The sequence below is a fragment of the Microcaecilia unicolor genome, chromosome 3 (genome assembly GCF_901765095.1).
Source record: "Microcaecilia unicolor chromosome 3, aMicUni1.1, whole genome shotgun sequence".
Lineage (NCBI taxonomy): Eukaryota > Metazoa > Chordata > Amphibia > Gymnophiona > Siphonopidae > Microcaecilia > Microcaecilia unicolor.
In genome coordinates, this window is record NC_044033.1 from 56648919 (window position 1) to 56668987 (window position 20069).

General features: G+C 46.4%; 1 protein-coding gene across 1 annotated transcript in view; it reads left to right on the plus strand.

Moving 5' to 3' along the window:
• LOC115464263 (kinesin-like protein KIF28P) overlaps positions 1–20069 on the plus strand; it is a 112411-nt gene that overhangs the window by 36629 nt on the left and 55713 nt on the right. Inside the window, exons 6-9 of the mRNA XM_030194662.1 lie at positions 1380–1534; positions 3719–3830; positions 12189–12256; positions 13538–13680. Of these exons, the coding sequence (XP_030050522.1) occupies positions 1380–1534; positions 3719–3830; positions 12189–12256; positions 13538–13680 (478 nt within the window). The remainder of the gene's footprint in view (positions 1–1379; positions 1535–3718; positions 3831–12188; positions 12257–13537; positions 13681–20069) is intronic.

Sequence of the window (20069 nt, forward strand, 5' to 3'; positions counted from 1 at the left end):
GGGAAATACCCTCAGAAACCAAGGCTTTTGCCAAGGTCTAATCAACAAGACACTATTATCTATAAAAGACTTTGTGCCCGTGATCAAGTTTCTTTCATGGGGTAAATATTCCCTACTCCACTCATTCAAAAATGCCCATATAGGAGCATCATGCAAAATTGCCCATAATAGAGCACAATTTTTCTTATACAAAAAGGCCCATAATAGAGCACAAATATTAAAGATAACTGAGTAACAAAAATTGTTCAAGCTACAGCATGGCATGCATCAACTTAGCTTAATAAATGCTGGCTTGACAACCCCACAATTCAACTGTTGTTTTTCAACGGGACCCGATTCGTTTCACCCATAACAGGGCTTCATTAGGAACTACTCAGTTGGATCATACTGACAGGGGTATCGGTCTCAAGCTGACTAAACATCTCATTCAACTGACAGGAAAACTGTTTTCCTGTCGGTTGTAAGAGAAGTTTAGTCAGCTTGAGACCGATACCCCTGTCAGTATGATTCAACTGGGGTAATTTTATAAAATCCCATTTCTACAGATAAAACAAGCTTTAGCCATAGAAAAATGTTTATAAAATTACCCCCTTAGAGTACATGAACACATTACACCAACTTTGGAGCAGGTATGTGTGCATCGGCATTTAGGGAGGAAGTTATCATCGTCGTTATTTTAATCATGTTAGGTTATTTTAGTACATGGTCTCATTGGATAAAATAACCCAACTTAACTGTAGCCCATATTGATAACTTCCCCCTTATAGTCTATTGGGGCTGGTTCTGGGTAGTAATTCTAATTTCTACAAGCGTCCAAAAAGCGTGGCAGAAAATAATTTGTATTTTCTACTGCTTGGCGCTAACTAGGTGGTAATCGACAGTGTACATGCACTGACGATTACTGCCCGGTTAACGCGTGAGACATTACCGCTAAGTCAATGGGTGACGGTAAGGTCTCAGGCCCAAAATGGACAAGCGCTGAATTTTATTGTTGCACATCCATTTTCAGCAAAAAAAAAAGGCCTTTTTTGCAGGCGCGCTGAAAAATGAACCTGCACGCATCCGATACACGTGTCTACACCAGCGCAGGCCATTTTTCAGTGCACCTTAGTAAAAGGGCCCCTCATTGTTTCCAGAAGCAGCTCCTATCCCTTTATCACCCTATCAAGTGCAAATGACTCAGTTCAACAAAGATTGTGTCTCATAGGTGTAGAATGGTAGTAAATCCTGAAGTCAGATCTCTGGTTTGCCAAGGAAATTTTTCTGGTGTATTGTTAACTGGAAATTTTTCAGATTTTTATATTTATAATAAGAAATTGCTCTTAATACCATACTCAAAGTTGTCACAAAAGTGATGTCTTTATTATAATTTCTTGCAGATTTTTCTGGAGGAAGATCTGACCAAGCAATCCAGTATAAATTTAGTGGACTTAGCAGGGAGTGAAAGGCAAAAAGTATCAGGATCTGAGGGGGATCGACTGCGGGAAGGGACATGCGTAAACCTCAGTTTAACTACATTAGGAAATGTCATCAGGTATGATGAATAATATTTGAGCAAAACTACATGGAACTGGTTTGATTTGAGACAGTGTGTTGAGCCCACTTGACAATTTTGACGGTTTGGCAACCCTAGCACTTTGGGAGCACAGCTGAGTCAAGCACTGCTCTTTGCAGCAAAAACTTCTGTACATCCAGAGAACTGCAATGAAAGTAACTTGGAACAGTCTATATCATGTTTCTAGTTAGGAAGAATCATAAATGAGAAACTATTACCTAGTTCTCAAAGTCTGCTTGAGGGACTAGTTTACCAATGCTTGCAACATCTTTTCACACAGTTTCACACCTGTTATAACTACTCAGTTCACACAGGTGACACAGATACCCCACTCAGAGGCAAAGCTAGGTGGGGCACCAGGGGAGCAACTGCAATGTGCACGCCTCTCCACTGCCCCTGGTGTCACAACTTGGCTACGCTTATGACCCCACTCCAACCAGTCCTAGGCTCAATGCACTCTGGCCTGGGTCATGAAACTAGAACTCCATTTCACTCCATCCTCACCAGGGCTGATCCAAAGGTTAGGCGAGTGGTTCCCAAACCTGGGCCTGGAGGCACCCCAACCACTCAGGTTTTCAGTATATCCACAATGAATATTCATGAGATAGATTTGCATGCATGACCAGGTTTGGGAACTACTGCCTTAGGCGAACCTTCAGCTGTGCATGCCCTCAGGCAAGACCCACCCTACCACTAGGCAGGCTAGCATCCACCTAAGATGGCAGAATTTGGGAGACGGCAGCATGGCTTCAGTACATTGAAGAGCCTTCTCCCTGTCAGACCTGCCGCTACTACCTCTCTTTCCTCCTCCCACACTGGCCCTGAGCTTAAACAGTGAGCAGTGTATGAGCCCTGGAAACACAGGCCTGCACTCAAGCATTGCCTTGACCCTTTCGAGGTAAAGTTGCTGTTGGAGGGGAATGGAACATGGTAGCATTTTAGCGTGGGCCTATACTTATGGGGCTACACAGCGCAAAATCTTCTTTAAGTTTGGAGCTGCTGCAGGAGGGCATCAGCAGTAGGCCCAGAAGCAGGGAGGAAGAGGGGGAGGGGGGATGCTGGCCACAGGGAAGGGGGGATTGGGAAGGGGAGATAGTGAGGGGAAAGGGAGATGTTGAACTATGGGAGGCTGGTTAGGGCCTTGGGCCACCCCTAGGGAAAGAGAATGCTCATGACTGAAGGTTCATTTAGGACAGCCAATACCCTTAGGCCAGCCGTGACTGGAGTGTGGATAAGGATGGGGGACTCCCAGTATGGATCCTGCTGCCATTTTCAAGTGGTCTCCTCCATATTATACTAATTGCTTCTTCCAGGTTAATCACTAACTCTTGGTTTTGATGGATCATCACGTTGCTAGGGACTAGTTGGCAGTGTTTAAGTTCTATTTTATCAGAAGTTGATTTTGTGAATCCTGGAGTGGAGTCTGAAGGGGGAGGCTCAAAGGCTGGCACTAGGGTCCCTTATATGGTGTTTAGCCCTGCCCAGTGCATCCCAAAATTCACTGGGCAGGGCCTGGGCACCAACGTTTTGTTCCAGGCAGGCCCGAGGCAGGAGGGGGGAGCTGTTGCTCCTGCCCTACTACCTCCATCTTGTTGTAAGGTACAGGGAGGGGCAGGGTGTGGGTCGGGGGAGGGAGGGAGGGGTGTGTGTCTGTGCAGAAGAATGGGTTTGGTCCACCGGATCACCAAGGAAAATTTTTTAAAAGGTTACGGGGTCACGGGGGGGGGGGGGGGGGGTGGTCCACTGGCCCACCAGGTAAAGTTTAAAGAAAGATTTTGTGGAGTCAGGGTCCACTGGCCCACCAGGGTAACAGCTGTCAAATGGATTTGACAGCAGTGTCAAATCCATTTGACAACTCACTCGCAAATGGCGAGGATGCACAAGGGGGGATCCATGCAGCTCATTTGCATGCAATCACTTTTGTGTATCGCTGGCTGTTAGCAATTCACTAAATTTTAGCGAGGCTTTGTGCATTGGGGCCTAGGTTCTATAAGGAGCTACTGTTTCTGGCTTCTAGCCAAAGACTGTCAGTTTAACAACTAAGCTAATTGAGAATTGCGCAAAGATGGGGGCACAGAGGCAGTAGAGAGAGGAATCAAAAGGCATTGAGTAAGATCTGCATAAAGCACTTTTTCCCATAATGCTATTATGTGTTTCTTCTAGTGCTCTGGCTGAAGCAGCAATGGGGAAGAAGGTAGTGTATATACCATACCGAGACTCTGTCCTTACAAAACTTCTACAGCCAGCTTTGGGAGGAAACAGCAGAACTATTATGGTAAAGTGTCTTTGTAAATCTCAATCATGGCAAATATTAAACCAGTACTCTTTCTAAAAATAGTAGGAAAGCATGCAAAAGGTGTGGCTCTTGGAAATGCTTTCTAGATTTGTAGAAGTGTGGGTATGGGAAGGGTTGAAGTGGTGTGTTTTGAGGGAATGGGCTCTGGGTGGAAAAACTTAGATGGGGCCCCCCCTATAACACCATCTCTCCCAAGGTGGTAGGGAGCAAAGGTGCGGGGGGGGGGGGGGGGGGGTGAAGAGGACACCCTTTCACAGCTCCAGTAAACAAACCCTGCAAAAAACAAACCTATCACAGAACTAGAAATTCATATGCAATTTCCCAAAACTGACATATTACAATTAATAATTTCAGAAACTAAAAAAAATGTTCTTCCTTTGTTGTCTGGGCATTGGTTTGGTCCCAGTGTCTCCTGCTTTCATCCTGCAAACTCTAGAACTGACCTCCCTCTCCATAGTCCAGTGTCTCTTCTTTCTCTCTCTTCCTCCTTGGTCTGGGAATGTCTCTTTCTCTTTCTCTCTCTCTCCCCCTTTCTCCCTCCTTGGTCCAGGGTCTCTCTTTCTCTCTCTCCTTGGTCCAGGGTCTATCTCTCTCTCTCTCTCTCCACCTCCTTCCTTGATCCTACTACTACTACTACTACTACTTAACATTTATAAAGTGCTACTAGGGTTACGCAGCGCTGTACAATTTAACATGGAAGGACAGTCCCTGCTCAAAGAGCTTACAATCTAAAAGACAAATGTACAGTTAATCTGATAGGTCAGACAGATTGGGGCAACCTATATGTTCGAAAGGTTAGGTTCCGAATGCAGCATTGAAGAGGTGAGCTTTAAGCAAGGATTTGAAGATGGGTAGGGAGGGGGCTTGGCGTAGGGATTGGGGAAGGTTGTTCCAGGCATAGGGTGAGGCAAGGCAAAATGAGCGGAGCCTGGAGTTGGCAGTGGTGGAGAAGGGTACTGAGAGGAGGGATTTGTCATGTGAGTGGAGGTTACGGGCAGGAACGTAGGGGGAGATGAGGGTAGAGAGGTAGTGAGGGGCAGCAGATTGAGTGCATTTGTAAGTAAGGAGGAGAAGCTTGAATTGTATGCGGTATCTGATCGGAAGCCAGTGAAGTGACTTGAGGAGAGGGGTGATATGAGTATATCGGTTCTGGCAGAATATAAGACGTGAGGCAGAGTTCTGAATGGATTGAAAGGGGGATAGATGGCTGAGTGGAAGGCCAGTGAGGAGTAGGTTGCAGTAGTCAAGGCGAGAGGTAATGAGAGCGTGGACAAGAGTTCGGGTGGTGTGCTCAGTGAGGAAAGGGCGAATTTTGTTGATGTTGAAAAGGAAGAAGCGACAGGTTTTGGCAGTCTGCTGGATATGCGCAGAGAAGGAGAGGGAGGAGTTGAAGATGACTCCGAGGTTGCGGGCAGATGAGACGGGGAGGATGAGGGTGTTATCAACTGAGATAGAGAGTGGAGGAAGAGGAGAAGTGGATTTAGGTGGAAAGACGAGGAGCTCGGTCTTGGACATGTTCAGCTTCAGGTGGTGGTTGGACATCCAGGCAGCAATGTCGGATAGGCAGGCCGATACCTTGGCCTGGGTCTCTGCGGTGATGTCTGGTGTGGAGAGATAGAGCTGGGTGTCATCAGTGTAGAGATGATACTGGAAGCCATGAGATGAGATCAGTGAGCCTAGGGAAGAGGTGTAGATAGAGAAGAGAAGGGGTCCAAGGTCAGATCCCTGAGGAACTCCAACAGATACCGGGATGGGAGTGGAGGAAGATCCATGAGAGTGTACCCTGAATGTGCGGCGGGAGAGATAGGAGGAGAACCAGGAGAGGACAGAGCCCTGGAACCCAAATGAGGCCAGTGTGGCGAGAAGTAAATCGTGATTGACAGTGTCAAAAGCGGCAGAAAGATCGAGGAGGATGAGGATGGAGTAGTGGCCTTTGGATTTGGCCAGGAGCAGGTCATTGCAGACTTTAGAGAGTGCTGTTTCTGTCGAGTGGAGAGGGCGGAAACCGGACTGGAGTGGGTCGAGGATGGCATGAGAGGAGAGAAAATCAAGACAGCGGCTGTGAATGGCGCGCTCAAGTATTTTGGAGAGGAAGGGTAGGAGAGAGATGGGGCGATAGTTGGAGGGGCAGGTAGGGTCAAGTGATAGTTTTTTTGAGGAGAGGTGTGACTACGGCGTGTTTGAAGGTGTCAGGGACAGTTGCAGTGGAGAGAGAGAGGTTAAGGATGCGACAGATGGAGGGGTTGACAGTATGGGTGATGGTGTTAAGTAGGTTGGTGGGGATGGGATCAGAGGAGCAGGTGGTGCATTTCGAGGAGGAAAGAAGGCGGGAGGTTTCATCCTCGGTGATCTCAGGAAAGGAGGAGAAGGAGGCCTGGGTTGGTTGGTTGAGGGAGAGGGTTAATGGGTGAAGAGGGGGGGGTGGGGGGTGAAGGCTTGGTGGTGAACTCAAGGTTGATCTTTTGCACCTTGTCGTGGAAGTAGTCAGCCAGTGATTGAAGAGAGAGGGAGTGGGGGGCACCTTGAGGAGAGAGTTAAGGGTGGAGAAGAGACGATGAGGATTGGAGCTAAGAGAATCGGTCAATTGGGTGTAATAGTCCTGTTTCGCAAGGAATAGGGAGGAGTGGAAGGAGGATAGCATGAATTTGTAGTGAAGGAAGTCTGAATGAGTACGAGATTTCCTCCAGAGGCGTTCAGCAGATCGTGCGCAGGAGCGAAGGTAACGGATGCAAGGGGACAGCCAAGGCTGGGGATTAGTATGCTTTGTGGGACGGGAGGTGGATGGTGCGAGGGTGTCCAGAGCAGAAGAGAGAGCGGCATTGTAAGCAGAGACCGCTTTGTAGACAGTCTTGGAGGACATGATGGATGGGAGGAGATTAGAGATACTAGCGGATAAGGTGGGGGGGGGGGGGGGTCAATGGCCTGGAGATTCCTGGAGGTGGTGGTTAAGGTTGGGCGGGGCAGGGGGGGGTTAAGAAGTGTGAATGTGATCAGGTGGTGATCGGAGAGAGGAAGAGCTGAAGCTTGGAAATTGGAGGGTGAGCCGGATGAAGAGACTGACGAGGTCAAGACAATGGCCGTCACGATGAGTAGGGGTGGTAGAGCACAGCTGAAGGTTGAAGGAGGATGTTAGGGTGAGGAACTTAGAAGCGTGAGGGTCGGATGGGTCATCAGCATGTATATTAAAGTCTCCGAGAATGAGAGACGGAGATGAGGGTTCAAGAAAAACAGAGAGCCAAGCATCGAAGTCGGTAAGGAAGGAGGAGAAGGATTTATCAGGGGGGCGGTAGATGACTGCCACTCTGAGTGGCAGCGGGTTGAATAGCCGGATGGAGTGGGCTTCGAAGGATGAGAAGCAGTGAGACTGCGGTAGGAGGAGGGGTTGGAAACTACAGGAGGGCGAGAGTAGTAACCCAACGCCTCCACCGCGGCCAACTGGGCGGGGAGTGTGTGAGAAGAGATAACCACCATGGCAAAGGGCTGCGACTGAGGCAGAGTCATCCGGGGAGATCCAGGTTTCGGTTAGGGCGAGCAGTTGAAGGGAGTGGGAGATGAAGAGATCGTGGGTGAAGGGCAGTTTGTTGCAGACTGAGTGGGCATTCCACAAGGCGCAAGAGAAGAGGAGGGAGGATGGGGGGAGGAGGGGGATAGAGACGAGATTGGAGACGTCCCGGGATCGTCCGCGTGGATAGGACGGGGACAGATGAGGGGGACCTGGATTAGGGTTAATGTCTCCCGCGGATAGCAGGAGGAGGAGCAAGAGAGAGCGGTGGAGGGAGGGGGAGGACGGGCGACGAAGACGGGGTGCACTTAGGAGGAATGTGGAAGGGTTAATAGTAGGAAGGAAGTGTTGAAGGTTGAGAGCTAAGATTGAGGAGGGGGACAAGAGGGATGGTGAGGTGGTGAGGGATGGGGGTGAAAAGGGTATTGCCGTGGCGGGCCAGGCGGGAGGGCAATGAGTTCCAGTGGTGGACAGTGGGAGTGGGGAGGAGAAAAGATTAGGAAGGGACAGGGCAAGGAAGAGAATGTGGATAGGAGCCATGCGTAGTGACTGAGGTGTAGTAGGTGACTGTGTGGTGACTAAGGTGTTAAGCAGATAGATAGAATGGAGAGCTGGGTTGGAGGCTTGGAGTTGATGGACTGGTAAGTTAATGGTTGACAAGCTAGCAGCAGGCAGGCAGGCAGGTAAGTCAATGGATGATAGGCTCGCAGGCAGGTAGGCAGGTAAGTCAATGGTTGATAAGGTAGCAGCAGGCAGGCAGGTAAGAGGCTCGCAGCAGGCAGGAAGGTTACTTGATGGGTTAACAGGATGGATGGACAGGAGTGACAGGATATGCTGAGGGATGGAATGGAGCAATCTGGAACAGGCGGACTGGGACAAGCTGGGGCAGGCAGGGACGGATGGACTGGAACAAGTTGGAGCAGACGGGCTGGGAAGGAATACGCTGGAACAGGCTGGAGCAAGCTGGAACAGGCGGACCGGCACAGGCTGGAGCGAAGGATTGGGACGGACTGGAACAAGGTGGAGCAGATGGACCGGAACAAATTGGAGCAGGTGGGCTGGAACAGCAGGAGTAGACTGGAGCCAATTGAAGCAGAAGACAGCGGTATGGCAGGACTGGAGCAAATTGGAGCAGAAGACAGCGGTAAAGCAGGACTGGAACAGGCTGGAGTCGATGGACTGGGACAAGCTGGAACAGATGGACTGGAACAGGCAGGAGCAGACGATGATGGAGCAGGCTGGACAGATAGTCCGGAACAGGCTGGAGCAGGTTGGAACAGACAATGATGGAGCAGGACTGGAACAGGCTGGACAGACGGTCAGGAACAGACTGGAACAGGTTGGAACAGCTGGACTGGGACTAGGTGGAGCAGAAGGTAGTGGAGCAAGCTGGGACTGGGGACAGACGGAGGGAACAAGTAGGAGCGGAGGCAGAAGAGCAGGGCAGCGGACCAGAACAAGCTGGACCGGAGCGGGCTGGAGCCAAGGGATAAGAGTGGACAGGCAGGGCAGAGGCATGAACCAGAACTAGTAGAGACATGGGTCAGAGAGAGGATCCACACGAGGGCCTAGGGATCGGCTGCCACAGGTCGCCTGGCTCTCCACTTGCTCTCGTCAGAGAGATCTACGCAGGGCCCATGGAGTACCTGCCCCAGGTCACCTTGCTCCCCACTCTCCTGTGCCAGAGGATCGACAGGAGGGCCGCCCAGGACCCCTGGCTCACCACGCTCGGAAGGACCAGCACTGTAGGCAGGGAGAGGACTCGCGGCACTTTCAAGTGCCGACAAGCCGCTGCCCGCTGTCTCTCCGCCCATTCAACTCTCCCGGCTCACGCCGCACCGAGGGAGGGACGGCAACCACGTGGATGCTCTCTCCCCCTTTCTCCCTCCTTGGTCCAAGGTCTCTCTTTCTCTCTCTCCTTGGTCCAGGGTCTATCTCTCTCTCTCTCTCTCTCTCTCCACCTCCTTCCTTGATCCAGGGTGCCTCTCTCTCTCTCCCCTTCTCTCTCCCTTCCTATTCAATGCTATGTGTGTGTATGTGCATCTCCATATCCCCTCCTTCCTTGGCCCAGTGTTTGTGTATGTGTGTGTGCTCTTCCCTCCTTGGTCCAGGATCTCTCCCCCTCTCTCCCCCACCCCCAGTCCAGGGTCTCTGTCTCTCTCTGCTTCTCTTCCCCCTTCCCTCCAGGGTCTAAGGTCTCTCTCTGTCTCTCTCTCTGCTTCCCCTTCTCCCCTCCCCCATCTCTGGTCCTCCAAAAACCAGGGCAGAGAATGCTGAAATCTGCCCCTTTTTGACTGGTGAGGCCTTTCCTCTGCCAGGTCCCACCTGACTGATGGAACCTCCTATAGACGGGACCTGGCAGAGAAAAGGCCCAGCTGGTTAAAGAGGGGCAACTTTCATTGTTCTCTGCCATGGCCTTTGGAGGATAGGGGGATGGGAGAGAGGTGCCGGACCCAGATGAGGGAAGTGAGGGGAAGGAGAAGGGAATGTTCAGCTGTAGGTGGCCTCTACCATGATGTAGGGGTATGTATGGATTGTGGGAGAATGGAATGGAGGGGTGTATGAAAAAAAGAGCATAAGCACTGGCAAATTAAAAGTAAAGCATCAATAATGCAGGCAAAAAGAGAATTTTAAAAGAACATTGCCAGAGAGTCAGAATTCAAAATAAAAACTTTCAGATATATTCAAAGCAAGTAGCCTTTTAGGTAGTCTGCTGGCCATTTTTTTTAAATATGTTTTTTATTTTTATCATAACAGTTCTGACAAATAAAACATACACCAACAACTGATTACACACTCTTGTATGTTTTTCAACCAACATCTCTTATCCACAATCTGTAACATTATCCACAGCAGAACTTATCCCACCCGACCTTACCCCCCTCCCTCCCCTTTCCTGTTCAGCCATGGAGTCATATTAAATTTTGTTTTACAGTTTCATATACCTGCCATATTTTTTGATGGATATGCATCTGGCCTTTTCTCAAGGCTGTCAATTTCGACATCAAGTGTAAATAATCTACTCTGTTCAACACTTCCTTAATGTTGGGTGTTGCTACTTGTTTCCAAGCTTTCGCCAGTGCCATTTTTGCGGCTACCCAGAAGTGTATTGCTAATTTATGACTATATTTCTTGCTTTTCCGGGGCCTTGAATGCAATAAGCATGTTTCTGCTTGACATGGGTAGTCCACTTGCACTACTTTCTTCACCAGTTTTATTATCTGAGACCTTTGGGCACTCCCACCATATATGAAGAAAGGTTCCACGGCCTTCAAAAGAAATGTCAAGAAGAAATGGTGCCTCACAACTCATCCTGCCATTGCTGAAGATTGTTCAGACTGTGGAGACCTTCCCTCTACCATTTGCACTCACATTAAGGCTCTGTTGGACCCAGAAGTGGCCTCTCTCTGCTATTTATTTATTTAAATAATTTATAACCAGCACAATCTACAATTCTTGAGCTCACAAATTCTTCATTTACATATTATGATCTTACATCTGCATGTGGTGGGCTTGCACATTCTCTTAGGACCACTTTATCATGAACAGTGAGGCCTTCCTGCTTAGAATGCTATTTTTACTATGCACAAGAGGGTCTTACCATACATGACATTTTTTACAGAGGCCTCAATGATTTCTTGTAAACCTTGGTTAATGAACTTGTGTTTGTCCTCTTTCTCAGATCAAAAAATAACTTGTTTTGTACTCCTCAACCTAGATTTTCACTTTAAATAATACAAGGCAACTTCGTTATAATAAGACTATCAGATATTATACAAAGACATCTCTTCAGTTCATTCTGACTTCTGCTTATGTCTATTCAAGGTAAACAGCTTGAAATTGTGAGAGTCCTTGATGCTTCATCTCTAACAGTTTTAAAGAGAGAGAATTTGTGGCTCTTTGGGAACCTTACTTTTCCCAAATTGCAATATCGTCATTATACCATGATTTGTTTATAATGTTTTCTATCCACAGAGCCTTAACAAAAGAAGGTATTATACTATTAGAGGACGGAAAATAAAAGGATGTCTATCTCCCATGGTAGATAATTAAATTGAAGCCTTGCTCTGCCGTTTTTAAAATAAGGCCATTTTGAACAGCACGTGCTACTGCCAGTAACGAGTGATATCTACCGCAGCGCCCAAAGGAATAAATGGGATCCTGCGGTAAATATAGTGCTGTAAAGGTGTTAGCAAGCACTGTTAGTAACTGATTCCTAAGGTTTCTCTGTTCTTTTCCTCAACAGGCCTGGATTTAAGTATAGGTAACGACGGCAACTATCTCTCACATCAAATTTTGATAGATGCTGCAGCATACCTGCTGTTGCCATGCCTCAGTCCAGGCCTAGCTCTGAAGTGCTGTTTAATGCTTGGTCTCAAAGTAACTGCGGCAGCAAGTCAGATTAAAAAATTCAACTCAGGGTCTACCAGTCCTCAGGCTTCTACAGACCCTATGGCATCCTGCTGACTCATGTACAGGTTTGCATAGTTATAGGAAACCTGAGGATCAGAAAGGGGCCTGTCAGAGCATGAAGGCTGGAAGGCCCTATGCTGAATTTTGCAACTGGATTTGTTGCTTCTGCTTGAGACTCAGATACTAAACAAGGAAGAGAGATAAGTAAATGGGGGGAGGGATGCAAAGAGATGGCAGGACCTGGATGGAAGGGAACAGCAGAGGACCTCTCGCATTGCTTATTGACACTCAAGATGGAAGTCCAGCCCAGCTCATCAACTATTGTAAGGGGAAGATATGTACTCAGTACTAAAAAGTTAGCGAGTGCTTCTCAATACTTGAAAAATAAGTTTCAAAATCCTAAAGTGCACATGTATTTACAGATTGCAGCTATAAGTCCAGCGGATATTTGCTATGAAGAGACTTTATCAACTTTACGATATGCTGAAAGGTAGTGAATTTCTTTTAAATTTATTTGTCAGAAATGTTTATATGTTTTTCTCTCTCTCTCTAATTATTTTATCCTTCTCTTTCCCATTTGTCCTTGCTGATTGTCCCACCTAGCATAAAAAGCTTCGCATTTACGAGTTGTGTTGTGGGTCCTTTTCTAGGGCTCAGTATGTTAGTGCCACCGTGGAGCCAGGAGATGCTCAAGCTTTGCACAATTCCTTATGCTTTTCTAGCAGGCCGATGCATTACCTCAGTTACATGCCTGGATCCCACTGATTATGCAAATGACATTACCTGGAACAGTTTCACAGACTTTTATAATGGGTATCAGAATAAGAGTGTCTGTCAACTTATCACAGTACAAAGCCAACAAAACATGCAAGCTGGCCCAATGACTTGAGCAGTAAGCATTGCGAACTATCATGTGGAAGATTCCAGAGTTGGGCGGCTGCTTTCTGTATCAGCTGAGCCTGGAGATGATTATTTCTTAAGGGTGACACCTGGTGATTTGTGTCAGTGTCTATGATTGCAGGGTTCCAGAAGAAACTTTGGTGCACGGTCTGTAGCCCAGGACCATTGCTGCAATGATTGCACTATGTATGCTGAGGACAAGGATATACAATAGAGGGGGGAAATCATAGGTAGTTGTGAATGAAGACTCGTGGCATCAGATTCAAGCCCTGGTTTCAACTAAGCTGGAGGCACAAAGAAGCAGGATAAAATTTCACGGTCAAAAAAAAAAAAAGAAATGAAATTAGACATTTAGAACTAGTTTCTATATATGGCGCACTTAAAAATCAGCACTGAATCCCCGCCTAGGCGTATTCTTTAAACTACGCCTAAAGTTAGATGCAGTTTATAGGACTTTTGCCGAACCGTTTTCTGCTCTTCTTGCCCCAGGCCGACGATGGCCAGCATTTCGCTCTGCTGCTTCAGGGTCCTGGTTAGTAAACGGGGCCCTTAATTTTTTCCTGGTCTAGACTAGAAGTTGTTTGCTTTTTTTCATTGTTATTATTTTGATTATTCATTTTTTATTTCAGCTGTGTCATGAGATGTAGACGTTTTGCAGAGATGATGTGTTTTGTTGTTTAGTAGTCTTGGATTCTTTTCTTTTGCATTTCTTATGTTGTTATGGATGTAAATTCTATAAATGCAATTAAAAAAACAAAACCAAAATGACCTTTTCTGAGCAGGAAGCTTGGCCATATGAAATAATGATCAACTAACTTCTATTGCATTTGATAATATTTATGATATTTTTTTTCAATATTGTTTGTAAAAGAGCCAAGAAAATCAAGAACAAAGCAGTGGTGAATACGAGTCCTACCCAGAAACTCATTCGAGACTTAAAGGCTGAAAATCACAAACTGCTGACCAGACTGGCTGAGCTCAGGAGCTCAGGGAAAAGAGTGGAAAAAGAAACAAGTATGTATACTAGAAAATGAATGTAATGTGATTGTGCAACATGCAGTACTAGGAATGTACCAAATGCATACGTAATAGACCCAATATTCAAAGGATTTATGCTTCTAACTTTGAGAATTATGCTCATAAATTGGCCTCTTTGAAAATTTACTAGGGCTGAGTGCATAAATTTGTACTCAAAATTTTACTGAACTCTTAAATTTTAGGTGCATAAAAAGTCAGTGGTAACAGGAGTGGATTTAGGACGGGGAAAAGAAGTTAGGAGCTTAGCACTGACTTTCAACTCTAGGCTCATATAATAGGCTTATAAATCTAGGCAAACAAATGGCAGGCATACATTTATGAGTGTAACTTTTATGCTCCTAACTTAAGATTAATTTTCAGCTGAAAATGTAGGGCCCTGTTTACTAAGCCACGCTGTAGGTGCACTAACTTTTTATATTGTGGATGATAGTAAGAAGAAAATTTCGACATTAGATGTAAATGTTACATGTGAATTACTTTTTCTTTTTGTGTATTGACACTCATAAAAATGAATTATGTTTATTAAAAGCTATAAATAAAGAGTTAAAAAAAACTTTTTAGCGCGCGCTAATGATAGAGACACCCATTATATTCCTATGGGTGTCTCTGTTGTTAGCACGCCTACAGGGCAGCTTAGTAAACAGGGCCCTTAGGCTCTTAACTTTTGCTGAAACTAGGGCACAAATGTGGGAGCCCAGATTTTTTTGAATATTGGGCCGAATATTTTTGCACATGCATGTCTGTACATTTTTTTTTACTCATATGAAAATGTTATAGCCCAGTTTTTACCATGATTGCTAATCCCAGAAAATTACCTTACAGAACAAGATAAAAATTCTTAAAAAAAAAAAACAAACAAAAAAGGATCACTGAGCAGTTTACACTTTAGCCATTATGGATGCACGTTTGTTTTTTTGAATGAATGGTGAAGGCATTTACAGGTTTTTTTTTTTTTTCTTTAAATGAACGAAATGAATGAGAAGCCAGTTTGGACCAAATCCTCATTCATTCTACTATGTGCCCGGGGGTGGGGGGCGCAGACAATTCAGAGCCACTTAAGAAAAGGGAGAAAGCAGAAGGAATTCAACAATTGTGTTGAAAGTAGTCTATTCCTGCCATCCTTACGCCAGCAGCATCATTTTTTGTCCTGCGCTGAGATACAGAGGAAAAGAGACAGAGGTACTAGCTTCCAAAATTACTTTTCTGGTTAAGGTTACTAAATTTGGGGGGATTATCTTTAGATTTGAAGGAGTGCCCCCCATCTTCATGGTTTGCTACAATCTCCTGCCCCCTACACCAGTAAGGACAGAAGCAAAGGACTTTTGTACCTTCCATATATCACAAGCATGTTTTTTTTTTGTAGGAAAAAACATACCCGGTACTCATAGAGGGCAACCTTACTGGGTGAGGTCACTATCTATGGCTCTGCCTCTACAGTAGCCACACCCCTTTTATCAGCCATAGAACATATGAAAAAGGCATCATTCACAATATTTTCTCTGGTTTGTTTTAAATTTACAACCTAATAACTTCATTGCATGCCCCCTAGTCCTTGGCGCCCTGAGCCAACTTGCTTTGGCAGTGCCCCTCCCCCACCCATTGCATAATTTCCAACACACACACACACACACACGGTGGGTTCAACATCTCTCCCTGCCTTCCCCCAGTCCAGTCTCTCTTTCCCCCTCCTCTGTCCCACTCCCTGTGGGTTTGGTACTGCTCCCTCACCTCTCTCACTCTCCCGCAGTCCTGTAAAAGTTATGTCCATCACAAGTGGTGGCAGCAGCAGATATGCTGCCTTCAGCCATCCTCTGGGTCTTTCCTCAGCCGCATCCCGCTCACAGAAAATTACATCAGAGAAGGCAGGACGTGGCAGAGGGGCTGGCTGAAGGCAGCCTGTCATACTGATGTTGCTGCCACCAGTGACCGAAGTAAACTTTACAGGACTGCACGGGAATGAGAGAGGTGAGGGAGCAGTGCCGGATTGGCAGGGAGGGGGAAAAGAGAAGAGGCGAGACCAGACCAGGGAAGAGGGAAGAAAAAGGCTTAACCTATAGACTAGGTGAGACCAGAGGCTGGGTATGATGGTGCCCTGGGCCAGAGCCTCGCCTGGTCCTATGGTTAAGCTGGCCCTGCTCTCTCTCTTCTTCCCCCGTCTCTCTCTTTCCCTCCACCCCATAATCCGACATTGCTCCCTCTCTCCTTCCCCTCCACCTCTTGGTCCGGATCCCCTATTTCTCCCCCCCCCCCTTCTCCTTCCAGCCATGATCTGATATCTCTCCCTCTCTCCGTCCTCTGCACCTCTGAGTCCAGATCCAGCATTTCTCTTTCTCTCTCTCCCCTCCCTCCACTCCATGATCTGACATCTCTCCCTTTCTCCTTCCCCTCCACCTCTGGGTCTGAATCCAACATTTCTCCCTCCCTCCCTCCACTCCCCTCCCTTCTACCTTGTGGTTTAACATCTCTCCAGCTTTCCTTCCTCACTTCCATTGTCCAGCATATCCCCTTCCCTCTCTCTTCTCCACCTCAGAATGCAGGCTAGGTCCAACATCTCTTCTTCTCCCTCCCTTCTGTGTGCCAGCTTAGGTATCTCCCCTCCTTTTTGATCTTCTGTCTCTTAATCTCTCCTCACATGCCTATCTCAGACATCTCCCCCTTTTCTCTTTTCTATCCTTTAACCCCCCTCCCCCTGCTTGGGTTGGGGGATCCCTTCCCCTTTCAGTTTTTCTCAATCTCCTGCCCCCCTCCCCACCAGTTTACCTTTCAACTTATTTCTTTCGCACCGCAGCATTTCAGACTCAGAGAAGGTTGCTTGTACCGGCCCTGGAGTCTCTTCTCTGCCGCACCCCTGTGGAAACAGGAAATTACATCATGGGCAGGATGCGGAAGAGAGGAGACTTTGGGGCCGGCTCAGCCAATTTTCTCTGTAATGCTGCTGCTGCTGCTGTGCAAAAGAAACAAGTTGAAAGGTAAACTGGAAGGAGGGGAGAAGGAGCTGCCATGGCACTTGTGGCTCCCCCTGTTCCGACGCCTATGGATGGGGAGCAGGTTAAAAGGGTATTGGTATGCTGTACCGCTGCATAACGGCACAAAAAAAGCCCTGATTACAAGTAACTTTTCTGTGTCTTCCAGTCCTCTCTCTTTGTCTTATGCCAGCTGCAGGAACAGTGCTTAATAACAGGTCATTAGCTTTCTGTGCTACAGTGATGGAGCTACTCTCATGAGGCTGGCTTCACACTGCTGTGTGGCATATGAAGGTGATGCACATAGGCGGTCGGTGGCCCAACTGTTTGGGGAGGCTAAAGAGGGTGGAGCTTACCTCCATACTCTCCGTGGCAGCGACGTCAAGAAAAAGGCACTACAGGCTCTCCTCCAGCTTCTCCCTTCTCTCTTCACACAGTGTCCCGCCCTCGCGGAAACAGGAAATGCATCATCGCAGAAGGCGGGACACTGTGTGAAGAGAGAAGGGAGAAGCTGGAGGCGAGCCTGTAGTGCCTTTTTCTTCATTGACGTCGCTGCCACGGGAAGTAAAAGGTTAAAACGCACACGCGGGGGGGGGGGGGGGTGAGTTGCATCAGCCAAGGGAAGTCCATGAAGCCTCTTATACGGGGCTCCTATGGTGATGCACATTAAGCACCATTCTTCTTTTATGGCTGAAAAGATTTACTTCTGCTTGTCCTTCAAGTTGCTGCCTACAAGGAAAAAGTTGAGCTTGTGACTGTGAGGCTGAGCAAAGATTGAATCTACTCTGTCTCTACTGCCACCTCCAAAGCCAGAAATGTGAGGTAAAAAAAAAGTTTGAGTCAGCTCTGCTTCTGCTACATTTGAGTGATCTGTGTTTCTCCCTCCCCCTCCCTCTCTCCCCTATGGCCAACTGGCCTATGAGGAGGAGCGGAGAAAACCACCGCCTTTTCCTCCCACCTGTCTCATGTGGTACAGTTTCTTATACTCTGGGCGACATCAATGGGGAGAAATGCTGGCTTTGCTCTTTAAACAGCTTAGTCTGGGCTTATATGGAGGAGGAAGAGGACAGTTCCTGTGTCCTTGGAGAATAGCAGGTTTGGGAAAAAGAAGAGAAACACCTGATCTGGAGATTTGTGTGGGAGATGGAGGGTGGTTAGTGAAGGGGAAAGTTTGGGGACTGGGCAATATTAGAGGTGGGAAGCCTGGGGAATGAATAAAGAATGGGAGACCTGTGAGTATGGATATCATGGATTAGGGCTGTGGTGTAGCTGGAAGACCAATTTGGGAGGGCCTGAGCCCAAAGTAAGTGGGCATGAAATTTTCTCTTTGCCCCCCCTCCCACAGTCTGACATCTTTTCCCCTCTCTTTCACTTCCCCCCTGCTGGGAATCCAACATCTCTCCCCCCTCCCACTAGATGGGTGATCCAGCATCTCTCCCTGTTTCTCAAACTCCCTCCTTACACCCCCATGCACCTTTTAAAACTTCTCTTCACTTCTGTCATAGAAGGAATGGAGAAAACATGCTATACCAAGAGGATAAGAAGTACATGTGGAAAGAAAGAGGAGGAGAAATGAGGAGGAGTGCAGGAAGGATAAGAAAATGAGATACAAGCAGGAGGAAGGAGTAGAAAGATATAGAGAGAAGGAAAAGTATTAAGATATCCACTGGTGAATCAAACAGACAAAGAAGGAAGAGTGCGTTAAAACACAAAAAAAAGGGGGGGGGGGGGAGGGATGCCAGAGACTAGAAAAACAAAAGGAGCACATGAGACCAGAGAACAAGAAAAGTTAGAGATACTAAGCTATAAAATAGAGACACCAAAGGTTGAGTTATTACTGTTCTCTGACATATCCATCTTGGGATCCAGTTCTAAGTTTCAGAACCTGAACATATATGCCCCACATAATGTTTACATGTTGAAAAGAGCTGGATTTTGTCAGTTGATTTGGCTTTTTCATTGCATAATGAATTCTCTTGTGGGAAGAGAAGGGAATGGGAGTTGATATACTGCCTTTCTATGGTTTTTGCAACTATGTTCAAAGCGGCTTGCGTAGTATATACTGTTATAAACAGCCCCCAGATAACCTGAGAACTTATATAAAAATAATTTATGAAACCAGAATTTATGAAACCAGAAACAAGTCTTATTTAATTTATTATTTCAAAATACACTCTTGCAAGAATGGGTGCCTCTGAACGCAAATAGGCACACCCTTCCTTAATGTTTACAGGTTATATAGTCTTTCCTTTTGGTTACATTTAAGTGTCTGCCCCTAAGTTTCTCATTGGATATTGATCACATTTATCACCCCCCAATATATCATTGCTAATTATCATATGACAGTCCTCTGAAAATTTTCCATTGATCAAGCCTGAGCCTCTATCCATTGTTAGTTCTGCTCGGTTAGCATTTTCTTATCTTCAAACCTTAATGTGAGAGCTTTTCATTAACAGTTTCGCACATGGCTTGTTTCACCTTTCCCCTTGACCCCCCCCCCCCCCCACTTCCTTCTGCTCCCTTTGTCCATAGTTTTACAGCTTCATGGTATCATGCCTAGCTACATTTTATTTCAGCTCTCAGGCCTGTCCTTGAAGCTGTCATGCATTTTTGGGTCTCAGCACTTTTATGAATTAGCACACATCTCTTTAAACTAACAGAGTTTCTTTGGCAAGCTATGCCAAAACATTTCACAGGACCCCACAGTCATTCACAAAGGAAAAATATTCAACATAAAGGAATCTTTCACATGCTCATCTTCCAATGGTGGTATATATCATTCAGTGTAAAAAAAAATGTAACGAAGGATGCTATATTGGAGAAACAGGCCAGATGCTTAAGACAAGATTTAATCTGCATAGACATAACATGAAGAATGCAGGTGCCAGCCAGGTTCCTACCCCTGTGGGGCAGCACTTTACCAGACCAGAACACTGTACCAGTGATTTCATAGTAAGAATCCTGAAAGGTAACTTTAAAACAATACAGGAACGTAAGACCTTTGAAGTCAGAATGATTGAATATTTTGACACCCAACAGACAGGACTTAACAAGGACCTGGGTTTTCTAGCCCATTATAAACCATAAAGTTGTATTTCTCTGTTTATCACCCTCCTCTCACCTACCCACACCCATCCTGTTAAACTATCAATGAAATGCTTTGATGTCCCCTTGCATACCTCCTACCCACCCCCAACCTCCCACCTTGTCAGACTGTCAAAGTAATGCTTGGATGTTTCACTTATATATACTATCTGCTACCACATTTGCTTATTTCCGATCTGATGAAGAAGGGCAACCTTCGAAAGCTAATCAAGAAATGTATTAAGTTATGTCCAATAAAAAAAGTATCATCTTATTTTCTTTTCCATGTTTTATTTTGTTTGATTTCTATTGATAACC